Raw genomic sequence first — 14,345 nt, 5'->3', positions numbered from 1 at the left:
TTGTGTGTTATTGAACACTTACCCAAGAAGAAACATAACAATGTTTAGTAAAGCCAATTCTTCAAATTCCTCGTAAAATACTATCCCTGCAAAGTGAAAATCACAAACACACAACAACGATGTAGACTCAAGTGCTTTGTGTAAATAGACCTGAAAATCCTGAGCACACATCACACGCATGGGAGGAATGTGTTTGATTATTAACTGAGGAGTTTAGTTCTTAAAGTTGAGCAACAACACAGAACTGTTAATTTTTTTCTCTGAGTAATTGTTTCTATCTGCGATAGTTGGAACAAAAGTGCATCTTCGATCTTCCTGAGCTCACTGAGAGGAACACACCCCGAGATGTTGTAATGCTGCCAGAAATAATGCGTCAGCAATTTCTTGTGCAGTCAATTGTGGGTGTTGCGTGTAGGTGGAGAGAGCCACTGTAATACCAACAGCAAAAACAGCAGGAGATTATAATAAAAGGTGAGAGTAGCTTAAATCCCTGCATGCCCTATGATGGATGTCCTCATTTATGACTATAGCGCATCAGAGGCCTGTACTACGAAGCTGGTTCAACCTAACCTGGATATGTTTTGAGTTATCTGGTTGACTTAATCCAAAACAAAGCCGCTCTCGCTAAACTGTCCTATAACGCTGGCTATCAACGCGTTCGCTCAAGCCAGCCGTGTCCTAGTTAGGTGCACGTTCACATAAAAGGGGTGGTATCTGGATAATAATACTTCTGCATACAGTATGTGACACTGTAAGCGTTGCACGGCCAGATACGTCTCAGCTGACTCAGATAAGGAAATATATGATACATTATGATGTGATATTTGGGCGGTAGTCTAGCTACCGCTTTTGACATGTTTCTACCGCCTACCGACTTTGCTGGCTTCCCTACCGATTTTCAATCTTCCCAAACTATAACAAATAAAAATGACACTACATAGACACTGGACTCGACTTTTGTCGGACACCGTTTGCAGCGTGTCTGTGATCCCATCATACAAACAGTCCTCTGTGTTTCTGAAAGAGAAACAACGTGCAGACTGGGGGTAACGCTGCCTTTCCTCTGCACCTCCGGGGCTGATGGGTAATCACTCCCATATGAGTGAGGGAACAGAGACGAGGCATTTGTGTCCTGCAGGGTTTTCCCGTTAATATCAGTGTCTCGAAAACACATGTTGGTTACTGAAAGACATCCAGTGCATGGTCTTTTCCTGAAGCATCCTTCACCTACAGTGTCTCAACTGAAAGAGGACCACAAACACACACACACACACACAATATAATACAATTTTGAGATTTGGGGATATTTATCTCCCAGTCTTTCACTTTTTCTGACATTTTCAACTCCAAACATGTCGTTAATGTCTCTGTTTAGTGAACTACAGCTATCTGAAAGCCTGTACATTATTTATTTTCTGATTAATGGCGCAACACAAATATATTTCGCTCTGTGCTTTTTGACTCTAATATGACAATATTAGAGTAATATAACAACATGAAACAAGAATATGAACCTGGCTTTATCCAATGTTCACACAAGAGTTCTACATCCTTACATATCCTTGATCTACTGTCTGTGTCCAGAAACACGTTAAAAATATAATAAAATGTGGAGACTTAGAGATATTTATCTCCCATTATTTTACTTTTCGGGCATTTTACAGACCAAAGCCAAAAAACGGAAATACCAGCCTTTTTCCGTTTTTTATTTAAAACGAAAAAACGGAAAACCAAAGCCGTTTTTCCGTGTTTGTTGTCTGAATAAAAAGACCGATAACGAGAAAACCTGACCAAAAAAAGTCTGTACGTTTTGTTAGTTTGATTTAACGTTTGAACCGAAAAACGAAAATACCAGCCTTTTTTCGTTTTAAATCAAAAACGAAAAAACGGGAAACCAAAGCCGTTTTCCTGTTTATGTTGTTTATGTCAAAAAACGGATAACAAGAAGACCTAATAAAAAAAAAACGGTCTGATTTTGGTTTTTGATAACAACTTCATTCAATTTTCCGTTTTGTATTGAAGAATGAAGAAAAGCAGTCCGCTGGACCGGAAGTTAAAGAACATATTTCAAAAATAAAAGACAGGAGGATATAATGGCAATGCTGTAAAAGACCCAGAAGTCTGACGACCCTTGGCCCCCCTGCTTCCGGCACCCATGCTGACGAGGATACGTTTATTTCTGCATTCACATGCAGATATGCGTTTATAGAGATTAAAACAAGTATGCAAGCTCTGTGCATAACTTGATTTTGCTGACTTCCGGTTTGTACTGTGTCGGCAAATCCAGTGTCCAGCTTGTCGCTGTGTGACAACCATTGAACAACGTCATGTTTGTTGCATACCTGCAAGATTTACCTGTGACAAATGTCAGCGATGTGAACAGAACTGTCACCCTACTTTCACCTGCACCCAGCAGCAAGCGGGAGAACGATATATCATACAGTCGACCCCTATAACAGTTCACACAGTAATGGAACAGTTGTTAAGCATTATTTTGTCCAACTAGTCTCTACATTATGAATTTGATGTTTGTCTAAACTGCTAAGAAGCTGACAGCTCAGTTAGAACAGAAAGACATGCAGGCCATAATCACTAGACGCTCAAAAGAGGAATGTGTGTGTAAGGCTTACATGAACTGAATTGAAACACTGTCCATTAGTTGATTGATAAACAAGACATTCAAGTCAAAGTTTTAGGCATTTGTAGCACGCTGTAAATATGGACTATGAATGAACACATGCAATGTGGAAACACACAAATAGGTTTATTCTATCTAGTATCAGACACAATGACTTTACTAAGAGTGAAGATGACATGAACATATAGTTACTGTATGGTACTGAAGACAAAATACAGTATATTGCATTTACCTCTTCCTCTAACTCTCTCTCCGATATTGGCCTCCATTGTTGTGCACATAACTCTTGACCTCAAGAGACTTTAAGATGATAGTTTGGATTGTTTGAAATGGGGCTGAGGTTCTTATCCAGTCAGTGTATAACCTCCAGAAGACAGCGGTCGGCACGACCCCAGTTAGTAGGAGAGACAGGAGTACCAGCACAGCAGCAAAACCTAATCCAGCAGCAATCCACCCAAAAATGAAGGCCCACCTGAAAAAATTGTTATATTTAGCATTAAATAACGTACACTTAAACTGATATAGCTTTTTTGGGTGAATAAAATAAATGTTGCTTCTGCCCACGTCCTCAGCAGTACATGGCTATGCTCCTATATGTTTCTCCACACGACTACTGTAGGTAATACACTGATTATGGATATATACCACACACTACCCCACTTCAAAAGACCAGAACTATCCCCTTAAGGGCAGCTGTTGATGTTCACAACAACAACAAAAAACGCATGCAGATGGTTGTAGTCTGTAGCCAGACAGTGGTAGATCTGGCCGTGGTGGAGCATGGTGGTGGGCAGCAGTGTGACTTCTAGCTGTCATGGTGATGTTCATATGACAAAGGACTGCCAGCTTGAACTTTACCGAGAGCAGAGTCCACTAGTGGCACCTATGGTGCAGAAGCAGTAGTGAAGTCATTGTAGATCCCTGGCACTTTGAGGGCAGACAGATTCAGCAGCTCTCAGCTCTCAGAGACATCAACACATCAACTATTCTGTGTGCATAGCTTACTTTCACATAACTACTAATCTCTCACTTTACTCTCTCTGACATTGTTCTCTGCTTTGGATTTGTGGACATCCAGCCATGTTCTCTACCGGGCCTGGTTTTACACACTGTGGAAGCAATATATAGAAATGATGAGACATGATGAGTGTGTAGTTTTAGCATTTGAATTACAATGACATTATTCTCAGACTTGCCATAGTTCTTGGTTTGTACCACTGCTGCTCTGTAGAGCTGAGTACTGGGGACCCACTGGGAGTCATGTGACTGGAGCAGGAGAGTAACACACGTCACACCTGCAGCCATGATGCTCCAGCTCAACGGGGGTCGAGTATTTCAGCCCCACCTGTGAGAAGAGAAACAAAATAAATATGTATTCAGTTTGCTTTGTATTATTTATTTTATGGTAACATTTTGGTTTGATAACATTGTGCTATTTTAAGGAGTAAATAAGACATATATTTGTTCCTATATGACTTTGTTCTTTTCTATACTTACAACTTCTTATACTGATATTAATTGATTTACTTTTATACTATGAACGAAGAAAAATGACTCTTTAACAACAGAACAGGAACAAAACACAACTGTGACCTCTGTGCAGCACACACAGACCAGTCAGTCCATTTCTGGGGAGTAGCTAGTACCCTTGTGCTAGTTATATTAAAGTTGATGTTTTACTATTGGCTGTGTCTAACCTGTCTGAAATTAGCCAAATCCCCAGGAACATGTTGAGCCAGACGGTAACTAAGAAAGTAACACTTCATCCTGACCTCACTGTGGGGCCTGTCCTCATGGACCTGTAGCATAACACCCTGACACATACAAAAATACATAGTATGTTCATTAAGAATGCACATACTGTCCCTCCTCTGTCTTTCAATGTAGTCAAACTTGTTGAAGAAAAACAATAAGTTTAACGTTACATAAATAAAAGCTTAATTACTCACCCTCCTAATTGTAGACGTAACTTCACAAGTACAACTTGAAACATTTCTCCCGCTTGCTGCTGGGTGCAGGTGAAAGCAGGTCGACATTTCTGTACATCGCTGACATTTGTCACAGTTAAATCTTGTAGGTATCGCAACAAACATGACGTTGTCACACAGCGACAAGCTGGACACTGGATTGACCAAATAACTACACACTCTTATTTACATTGGACACGTTATTCAAAACCAACAGCCTGTGTGTTGTTTGCAAAACACTGCCACTGAAATACCATACTCAATTATCAAGCCCCTGCACCCAGAATGCACATGTTCAAAGCCATGTAACCAATTAGATCACTTAGAAACCTGAGCTTGAACACTTTGTTCAAACTTTGTTGGAGGCCACTTTTGGAGAGAGAGTTAGAGGAAGAGGTAAATGCAATATACTGTATTTTGTCTTCGCTACCATACAGTAACTATGTTCAAGTCATCTTCACTCTCAGTAAAGTCATTGTGTCTGATACTGTTATGAGTATTGAGAATAAACCTATGTGTGTGTTTCCACATTGCATGTGTTCATTCATAGTCCATATTTACAGCGTGCTACAAATGAAAATGCCTAAAACTTTGACTTGAATGTCTTGTTTATCAATCAACTAATGGACAGTGTTTCAATTCAGTTCATGTAAGCCTTACACACACATTCCTCTTTTGAGCGTCTAGTGATTATGGCCTGCATGTCTTTCTGTTCTAACTCAGCTGTCAGCTTCTCACTGTCCTAATGTGCACAATGTAGTGACTGCTTTTTTGTCTTTTGTTTTCTTAGTTATGTTCTCTGTATTTTATATGTTTGTGTTATGTGTAACGTTGCTGCCTTCTTGGCCAGGTCAGCATTGCAAATGAGATTCTATCTCAATGCTTTTATCTGGTTAAATAAAGGTTAAATAAAAAATAAATAAAAATAAAATTAGCAGTTTAGACAAACATCAAATTCATAATGTAGATTAGTTGGACAAATTAACAACTGTTCCATTTACTGTGTGAACTGTTTTAGGGGTCGACTGTATGATATATCGTTCTCCCGCTTGCTGCTGGGTGCAGGTGAAAGTAAGGCGATAGTTCTTATCTTATCTTGCAGGTATGCAACAAACATGACGCTGTCACCAGTCTATGGTTGTCACACAACGGCAAGCTGGACAGACCGGAAACCGGAAGTCAGCTAAATAAAGCTATGCACAGTGCTTGCATACTTGTATTGATCTCTATAAACGCATATCTGCATGTGAATGCAGAGATAAACTTATCCTCGTCAGACTTCTGGGTTCCAGGATTTAACTTTTACAGCATATCCTCGTGTCTTTTATTTTGAAATATGTTCTTTAACTTCCGGTCCACCGGACTGCTTTACTTCATTCTTCAATACAAAACGGAAAATTGAATGAAGTTGTTATCAAAAACCAAAATCAGACCGTTTTTTTTATTAGGTCTTCTTGTTATCCGTTTTTTGATTCAGACAACATAAACAGGAAAACGGCTTTGGGGTCAGTGTATGTTTTGGTCATTGGATTTTCTTTTCACAAATGGAAATTCAAAAACAAAAAACGACTGGATATTTGATTTTCGTTTTCAAATTGAAAAACCAAAATTTGAAATACAAGGCGTTTTTCTTTATCATGGTCAAAAAGGGATTTACTAAACTTAAAAAACGGGATGATTTTCATTTTCTACTTCTCAAAACAAAAAATAAAATCACTAGAAAACAGAAACAAAAAAAACCCCCGTTTTTTCATATTCTGCTACCGGAAGTTGTCTTTCAAAATAAGAGCGCAGATGAGGACGGTCAATCCGTGTATCTACGGTCCATTTGTTTTCACAACGAAAACAGCCAAGACACATATTGAGCCCAGATAATGAATGTTATTGAGGGCTGGAAATATAATAGGCCTGTGTCTAAAATGGACAACATTGTTAGGAGATTTCAACTATACAGCGATTCTGCACTGGGGTCACTCAGCCGTCTCTCGAGTTTTTTAGTTATTCGTGAGTGAGATCGATCCTGTTGGACTCAGTAGCCTACTAGTGAAACTACTCCCACAACAAGTACTATGAAGTACTTACTGTGTACTTTTTGAGTAATCCTCTATCAATGTCCCCTCCTGAGAACAAGAATGCATGTTTCTCTGCTATTTTGAATCAGCGTTAAAACACCTTTCTTCATTGTTGGACAGAGTATTTTAAGAGGATGGTAAGCATCCAGCAATACCTCCGGTCAGTAGTCCGGCAGCAACATTTTTACTCCTTGGAAAGTCTTGCCCGCTATTTAAATTGACTTTGATTGAAGTTAATAACAATATTGATATTATATAGATATAGCATATTTGATGCAGTCTTTCTGAACACTTTTAAAATAAAATACTGCAAATTAAGAATATTTGTAATAGTGCATCCTTTATGGCATGACTTTTTATTTTGGGAGGAAAAACAATGTTTCACCATGTGTTTTAGGAGCTATGGGGTCAATGATATATCAATTATAAAATGTGACCCCCCACACCTCTCAACCAGGGGTTGGTTTGTTGCCTCAGGGCAACAATGATATAATATGAGGGTATTGAAACACCAAGGATTTCTACAATTCAGAAGAAATAGAAAAAACAACTCTATATGAATTCAAAAGGTTTTCTGTGTGTGTGTGAGTGAGTGAGTGAGTGAGTGAGTGAGTGAGTGAGTGAGTGAGTGAGTGTGTGTGTGTGTGTGTGTGTGTGTGTGTGTGTGTGTGTGTGTGTGTGTGTGTGTGTGTGTGTGTGTGTGTACTTCCTCTAAGAAGAAAGGACAGTAACAGAAGATCTCTGTGGCTTCAGGCTTGATCGCCGTTCAAATGACAGCGTTGGTTTCCCCAAAAGTGGGTGGGCTGTAAAGAGACGTAGATTTTACTCATCAATTATTCAAAACCATTCTATTTATTCTAACGTAAATTACATGCCAGTGTTTTATCTTTTTATTTATTTGTTTTTACTTTAAATCGTATAATGTCGGACTTTTTTTCCCGTCTGTGAGGAAAATAAATGGGTTTAGAGCCTCAAAATACTGAAATCTAATTTGTTATTATTTTCTAAATAACACACTGTTATTTACTCAACAATAACACACAATTATCCTTGTTTTTATTTATTCGTTTAATTCTATAATCTTGGGCTTTTTAGCATGCTTTTTAGCCGTAAATAAAGTCACTGGAAACAGAAGTAGGCCTACAGTATAAGGGACATTTCGAGCAATACACACCACAAACCCACTGAACAGATTACCCAAGATCCTCAGCTTGAAGCTCGTTGATTGGATGTTTTAGCCACAATGCATGTTGGGATATGATGTTAATGCGATATGATATCCGAAAACATTAAAAAAAAAAAAAAAACTTTATTCCGAGTGTTCTTGCTTTTCTCTTTGAAAGTCATCACATAACGGCATTGTAATACAAATACACGGTTCGGCTGCATTACATATTACATATCTGACGTAGTTCTTTATTTATAGAGCCCTGATGAGAAGAATTCTGGAAAACAGGAGAACTACCGCCAAAACTGAATATGTAACTTGGATCATAAATATATCAACAATTAAACAACATCTTGCATTTCTTTTCACACAATACGTCTCCTTGCAGTATCAACACTAATTCGGCTGACTTTTATATTTGATCCAATTGGTAGATAGGTTATATTTACACCATAACGGTGCACAGCTGATATAAAAGGACTTGTAATTTTTAAAGATATTACTGATTTTCTTTGAACATAAGAATGTAAATACTGAGTTGAGCGAATAGTCAGGGGATTTGGGCGATGGGAGACACATCTATGGATTCACAATTTCAATAGCTTGCCATTAAATGACGGATATGCCTTTCTGTCTGTGATGTTTTACAAATCAGATATTAATGTTAGAAGTAAAACATGAGAAATAGTATAGCAATATCCTGTAAAATTATGTAAAAACATGAATAAAACTACACATCTTCAGATGTTATACATACATAAGTGTCCTACACTAATAATACAAAGTTATAATTAGTATGCTGTGTGTACCTTGTCTGCACCGCCTAGTGGTTAAAGCACGTTATTGAATTATTTTTGTTGAATAATGTTATTTGATGAAAACAATATTAAGAGTACATACTTTCATAGGTGGAAAGTAGAAGGTCAATGATAGAAATATAGAATATAAAAAATGAAGATACTTTAAGTGATCTCTACAATAAAACAGTTTAGTGCTGGATGTACAAAGATATTAATATGAGGATGTGCAAAACAGACAAATTAATTAACCTTTATTAACACATTAAAGAATACTTTAGGTTAAGGTCTTCTTTCAAATAAGAAAAAAGCTACAGATAAATATTAAGCCTGACAAAGTGCTTAACGTCTAATATATTGCTTTCCTGCAATGTTAGCTATGTTGAAGCACTTATTTTAACTGATATTATACACATTAATTATACTCTTATGTATGTAGATAGTATAAGAAATGTGCAGAATTTGACAGTTTAATGGTGGAGGTACACACATATTGATAGATGTCTTGTAATGCGCTGTTGAGGAACCTGTGACCCAAGTTTTTCATTTATTGCATAACTACACCGTAGTTGTGTGTATATGTCAATAAACCTTATAAAATCTTGAAATCTTGAAAGGGATGTGCAAAATAGCCATTATACAGTTAAGTATATAAGATGCTCAGTGTAACCTTGGCGCACTGCCACTCCAGCATCCAATCCCAGAGCTTGAAGATTAATCACAGGGTTTGTCAACGGGACTGTAGTGCCAAAGGATAGCTGGGGATTATGGGTAGTGTAGTGTCTTCGGCCATCCTAAACTGAATTTTTTTTCGGATATAATATCGCATTAACACCACCACATCTGGCTTCACAGAGATCTTCTGTTACTGTCCTTTCTTCTTAGAGGAAGTACAGAAACACGTAACTCTGGATTTGTTTTAATGTTTGAGGTGCAATAAACGACACAGCAGCTTTTTGGCATGTTAAAACTATTATTTTCTGCCTCGCTCATGAGAGTAACAGCTGGCGAAATTACAGCCTCGCCTACTGATTTCAAATGTGTGCTCTAAAATGATATTTACAAATGACTATTATCATTATTATAAGCAAGACAATAAATGGCAAAGATATGTAGAAAATAAAAGTATTTAAGATACGTTCACAAGAAACGTTACGTGGGAGAAAATATGTTTCTAGAAGATATGTAGAAAATAAACGTATTTGAGATACGTTCATAACGAACGTAACGTGGGAGAAAATAAGTTTCTCGCTAAACGTAATTGAGAATGCAGTTTAGTTCTGTGGGAACGTAATTTTTAGGAGACAGGGTTGCGGGAGGGGACATTGACAGAGGATTACTCAAAAAGTACACAGTAAGTACTTCATAGTACTTGTTGTGGGAGTAGTTTCACTAGTAGGCTACTGAGTCCAACAGGATCGATCTCACGAATAACTATTAGCAGAAAAAATAATAACAAACTCGAGAGACGGCTGAGTGACCGCAGTGCAGAATCGCTGTATAGTTGAAATGTTGTCCATTTTAGACACAGGCCTATTATATTTCCAGCCCTCAATAACATTCATTATTTGGGCTCAATATGTGTCTTGGCTGTTTTCGTTGTGAAAACAAATGGACCGTAGATACACGGATTGGCCCTCCTCATCTGCGCTCTTATTTTGAAAGACAACTTCCGGTACTAGAATATGAAAAAACAAGGGTTTTTTTTGTTTCTGTTTTCTAGTGATTTTTTGTTTTGATTTGAGAAGTAGAAAATGAAAATCATCCCGTTTTTTAAGTTTAGTAAATCCATTTTTGACCATGATAAAGAAAAATGCCTTGTATTTCAATTTTGGTTTTTCAATTTGAAAACGAAAATCAAATATCCAGTCGTTTTTTGTTCTTGAATATCCATTTGTGAAAAGAAAATCCAATGACCAAAATATACACTGACCCTTTGGTTTCACGTTTTTTCGTTTTTGATTTAAAACGAAAAAAGGCTGGTATTTTCATTTTTCTCATTTTTTGGTTCAAACGAAAAATCAAACTAACAAAACGTACACTTGCCTTTTATTAATTAGGTTTTCTCGTTATCGGTCTTTTTATTCAGACAACAAACACGGAAAAACGGCTTTGGTTTCCCGTTTTTTCGTTTTAAATAAAAAACGAAAAAACGGAAAAAGGCTGGTATTTCAGTTTCTTGGCTTTTGTTTAAAACGAAAAATCAAACTGACAAAAAGTACACGGACCGTTTATCCGTAATTGGGGTTCCATTTCTTCTGATTACCTAATTTGGGCGTGCACATTTCCCGCGTGCAAACCTACCTCTTTTGGATTTGGAAAGGTTGGCATGTATGGATATGAATGATAATGGGACACATCGACGTCTGCACTCACAGTGCACAGACTGTAGGCTACGTAATGTTACTTTGATCCGGTTACTTATGTTGTGGCAGATATTTAAGTAAGCTTTCTTAACGCTAATGTTATAATAGTCAGATTGCTCTGAAGATGGGAGGTGATATTCTATTAATTTTCACGTTCACACAGACAGTGATTTGAACTGCAACGGCAGTTTAAACTGTATTTCCTTTATCCTGTAATATGACTTGATCGCTTTAAACTCTGCACACTGTTGTTATCAGCTGTTCCACCATGGTTTCTACCTCAACCTGTATCCTTATTGAAATGATTACATTCAATGAAAAATACAATTAAAAAAAATAAAATAAAATCAATGTGCAGGCTTAATGAACACTGTTCTACATGAACAATATGGGCAGTGTATACATTAAATAAATCAACAGTATAGTGGCGATATGCTCCAAGTGGAAGCGATTCGCCATTAAAGCAAAGAAGAAGAAGAATTCCGCACAGTTGATCTCTTATCCTGGAACCTATCCTGCTCCAGCGCAGGCTAGCCGCTAAAAAGTGAACCAGCTTCGTAGTACCGGAAATCCCAGAAGTTATCTTGCTAAACAAAAATCCTGCTTCGTAGTAGGCTATACCCCCCAGGTTAGCCGCTCAGCATAAGTTACCATGGAGATCTAGCCTGCTAAAAAGAGAACCAGCGTCGTAGGACCGGAAACCCCGAGTTTCCCCTGAAGTTAGCCGGCTAAGCGAAAATCCTGCTTTGTAGTACAGGCCTCAGATCAGGATTTATCACAACAAATATATATAAATATGTCTCTTATATTTTTAGAGCCTGACATAAAAGCCTACTGTAGATGATTTGGACTGGTAGTGGAATATACAGTGCATCCGGAAAGTATTCATACCCCTTCACCTTTTCCACATTTTTTATGTTACAGCCATATTTCAAAATGGATTTGAGTTGTTCTCAACATTTGAGACACAATACCCCATAATGACCAAGTGGAAAAAGTTTTTAAATATTTTTTGTAAATGACTTAAAAATAAAACAATCAAATATCACATAAACATAAGTATTCATACCCTTTACTCAATACTTTGTTGAAGCAGCTATTACAGCCTCAAGTCTTCTTGAGTATGATGCTACAAGCTTGGCACACCTATATTTGGGCAGTTTCTCCCATTCTTCTTTGCAGATTGTCTCAAGCTCCCACAGCTTGGATGGGGAGCGTCAGTGCACAGCCATTTTCAGATCTCCAGAGATGTTCAATCGGGGTCAAGGCTGGGCTCTGGCTGGGCCACTCAAGGACATTCACAGACTTGTCCTGAAACCACTCCTTTGTTATTGTGACTCCAATCAAGTTATAGAAACATTTCAAGGATGATCAGTGGAAACGGGATGCACTTGAGCTAAATTTTCAGTGTCAAAGCAAAGGGTGTGAATACTTATGTACATGTGATATGTAATTAAATGATTTTTAACGCGTTTGCAAAAAATTCTTTAAATACGTTTTTGCTTTGTCATTATGGGGTGTGTGTGGGTTATTGAGAACAAAAATGAACTTAATCCATTTAGAAATAAGGCTGTAACACAGGGGTGGGGAACCTCCGGCCCCCGGGCCGTATACGGTTCGCGAGACCATTTGGTACGTACGACCCTCGAGCAGTGGCGGTTCTACGGGGTGGTTTCTGCCACCTCAGAAAAAGGCCTTGCCACCCCAGCTGCCACCCCATTTGGCAGCTTTGTTTTGAAAGAAAAGTTGTGGCTCATCGGACATTTATGAGAGAAAATCTCTAATGTCCGCGTGCAAGTGAATGCAGCACAAGACGCGAGCCTTGTAACCCCCCCTGGCGCGAGTTTGGAAATATGATTGGCGGCGATTTCATTTGAACGGGGGACAGCTCAAAACAAGAAGCATTTCGGATCCAAGTAGACGGAAGGAATGAGGTATTTGCGGTCAGGGTATGGCTGGGGTAGGCTACAGCCATACCAAGAAATGGCTTAGCCCCACCATGAAAAATGATGTTAAAGTAAGCAAACTAAAGTCCGCCAACTCGCGCGGAGTAAATTGCACAGACAGCAGTTAGTAAGATTGATTTCAGCAGCCACTTGTCTGGAAATACCGAAGACCAGAAACGGTTTTGAAAACTTTTGTCACGTAGTGATCGTCTTCCCAATAGAACATCTTTGATAATGTCTTCTGGCCAATCAGAATCAAGATAACGGCGTGGTGTTGTTGCAGGAAGTCCCGACGGAGAATCATTTTTGCTGTAGTACAGCTCTATATACATCGATACAACATTACGTGTTGATAGAAATCAACACGTAATGAAATAAGACCCCATGGTTTGATGATTGATAGGTGTGTTACCCTGATGTAAACAAGACGAAAGTCTTTCTCTGGTCTGCATCCCCTTAACAATTGTATGTTTTGAGCTGTACTGTACTGTGCCCAATATACAAGCTGTTAATAAACTTTTTAATCAATCAATGTGTGGGCTGTCTTTCATTTTGACACACAGAACAATGGGGGCTATCCACCCTTATCCACAATGTAAAGTAATTCACACAGCCTCTTCCTCTTCTCTCTGTGAGGAGCAGCAGGTTCAGCTTTCAGAACAAAGTAGCATAACAAAAAACTAAAATGGCATTCATTTTTTTTTAAATATGTCGTGTAGTAATAGATGTATTTATTTTTATTCTCAAGAGAGTACCAGAATGTGTATTTTATGTTAGTATTTAAAAAAATCTCCTGGGGGAGAATCCCCCAGTTGGGTTTTCAGCATGTCAACTCTTTCACCTGTGGGGAAATTGCAGGATTGGCTCCAGGTCGCCTTTTTTATTTACTACAAGACAAATGTGCCTTTTTATTTCATACAGTTCAATTTGGATTGAGACAGGGAAATAATCTAACCCTCACGAGTGGCGTTTCACTGTCAAGGGGAGCGGGTATGTAATTACATTGCAAATACTGACTTGAGCCCCACCGCTGTATGGGTTAGCCCTACCATAGATTACCCAACACAAATACTCTGGCCCCGCCACTGTTTGCGGTCTACAATGACAGAGAAGAGCCTGTCAAGTTTGGCTGTACTCAGCATTGAATCAAAACGCACCATAGCTTTAGATCTTAATAAGTTTGTGAGGCGTTTTGCTGATTAAGATGGTAATCGCCACATTCAGCTGTAATAGGCATGCCAACTTGATGCTCTGCTCACGGATGACTCGATGAGCATAACAAACTGTTAAGATGATGACCTTACGTGTGTATAATATTTGTCTTCTTTGTGGGGTTCTGCCCCCAAAAACTGTTTCAAGTCCTGAGAAAGTAAAATCAGACGGTGTGTAAA

At 38.4% G+C, this 14,345-nt stretch overlaps 1 protein-coding gene across 1 annotated transcript in view; it reads right to left on the bottom strand.

Moving 5' to 3' along the window:
* Positions 1–14,345, bottom strand: part of LOC117557512 (NIPA-like protein 2) — a gene marked incomplete at its 5' end in the record, with an annotated part of 73,638 nt that overhangs the window by 1,246 nt on the left and 58,047 nt on the right. The window contains 1 exon segment of the mRNA XM_034233390.1: positions 23–86. Within this exon segment, the coding sequence (XP_034089281.1) occupies positions 23–86 (64 nt within the window).

The sequence above is a fragment of the Gymnodraco acuticeps genome, unplaced genomic scaffold, assembly GCF_902827175.1.
Source record: "Gymnodraco acuticeps unplaced genomic scaffold, fGymAcu1.1, whole genome shotgun sequence".
Lineage (NCBI taxonomy): Eukaryota > Metazoa > Chordata > Actinopteri > Perciformes > Bathydraconidae > Gymnodraco > Gymnodraco acuticeps.
Note: the sequence above shows the minus strand (reverse complement) of the source record. Positions and strands in the feature narration are given on the sequence as shown.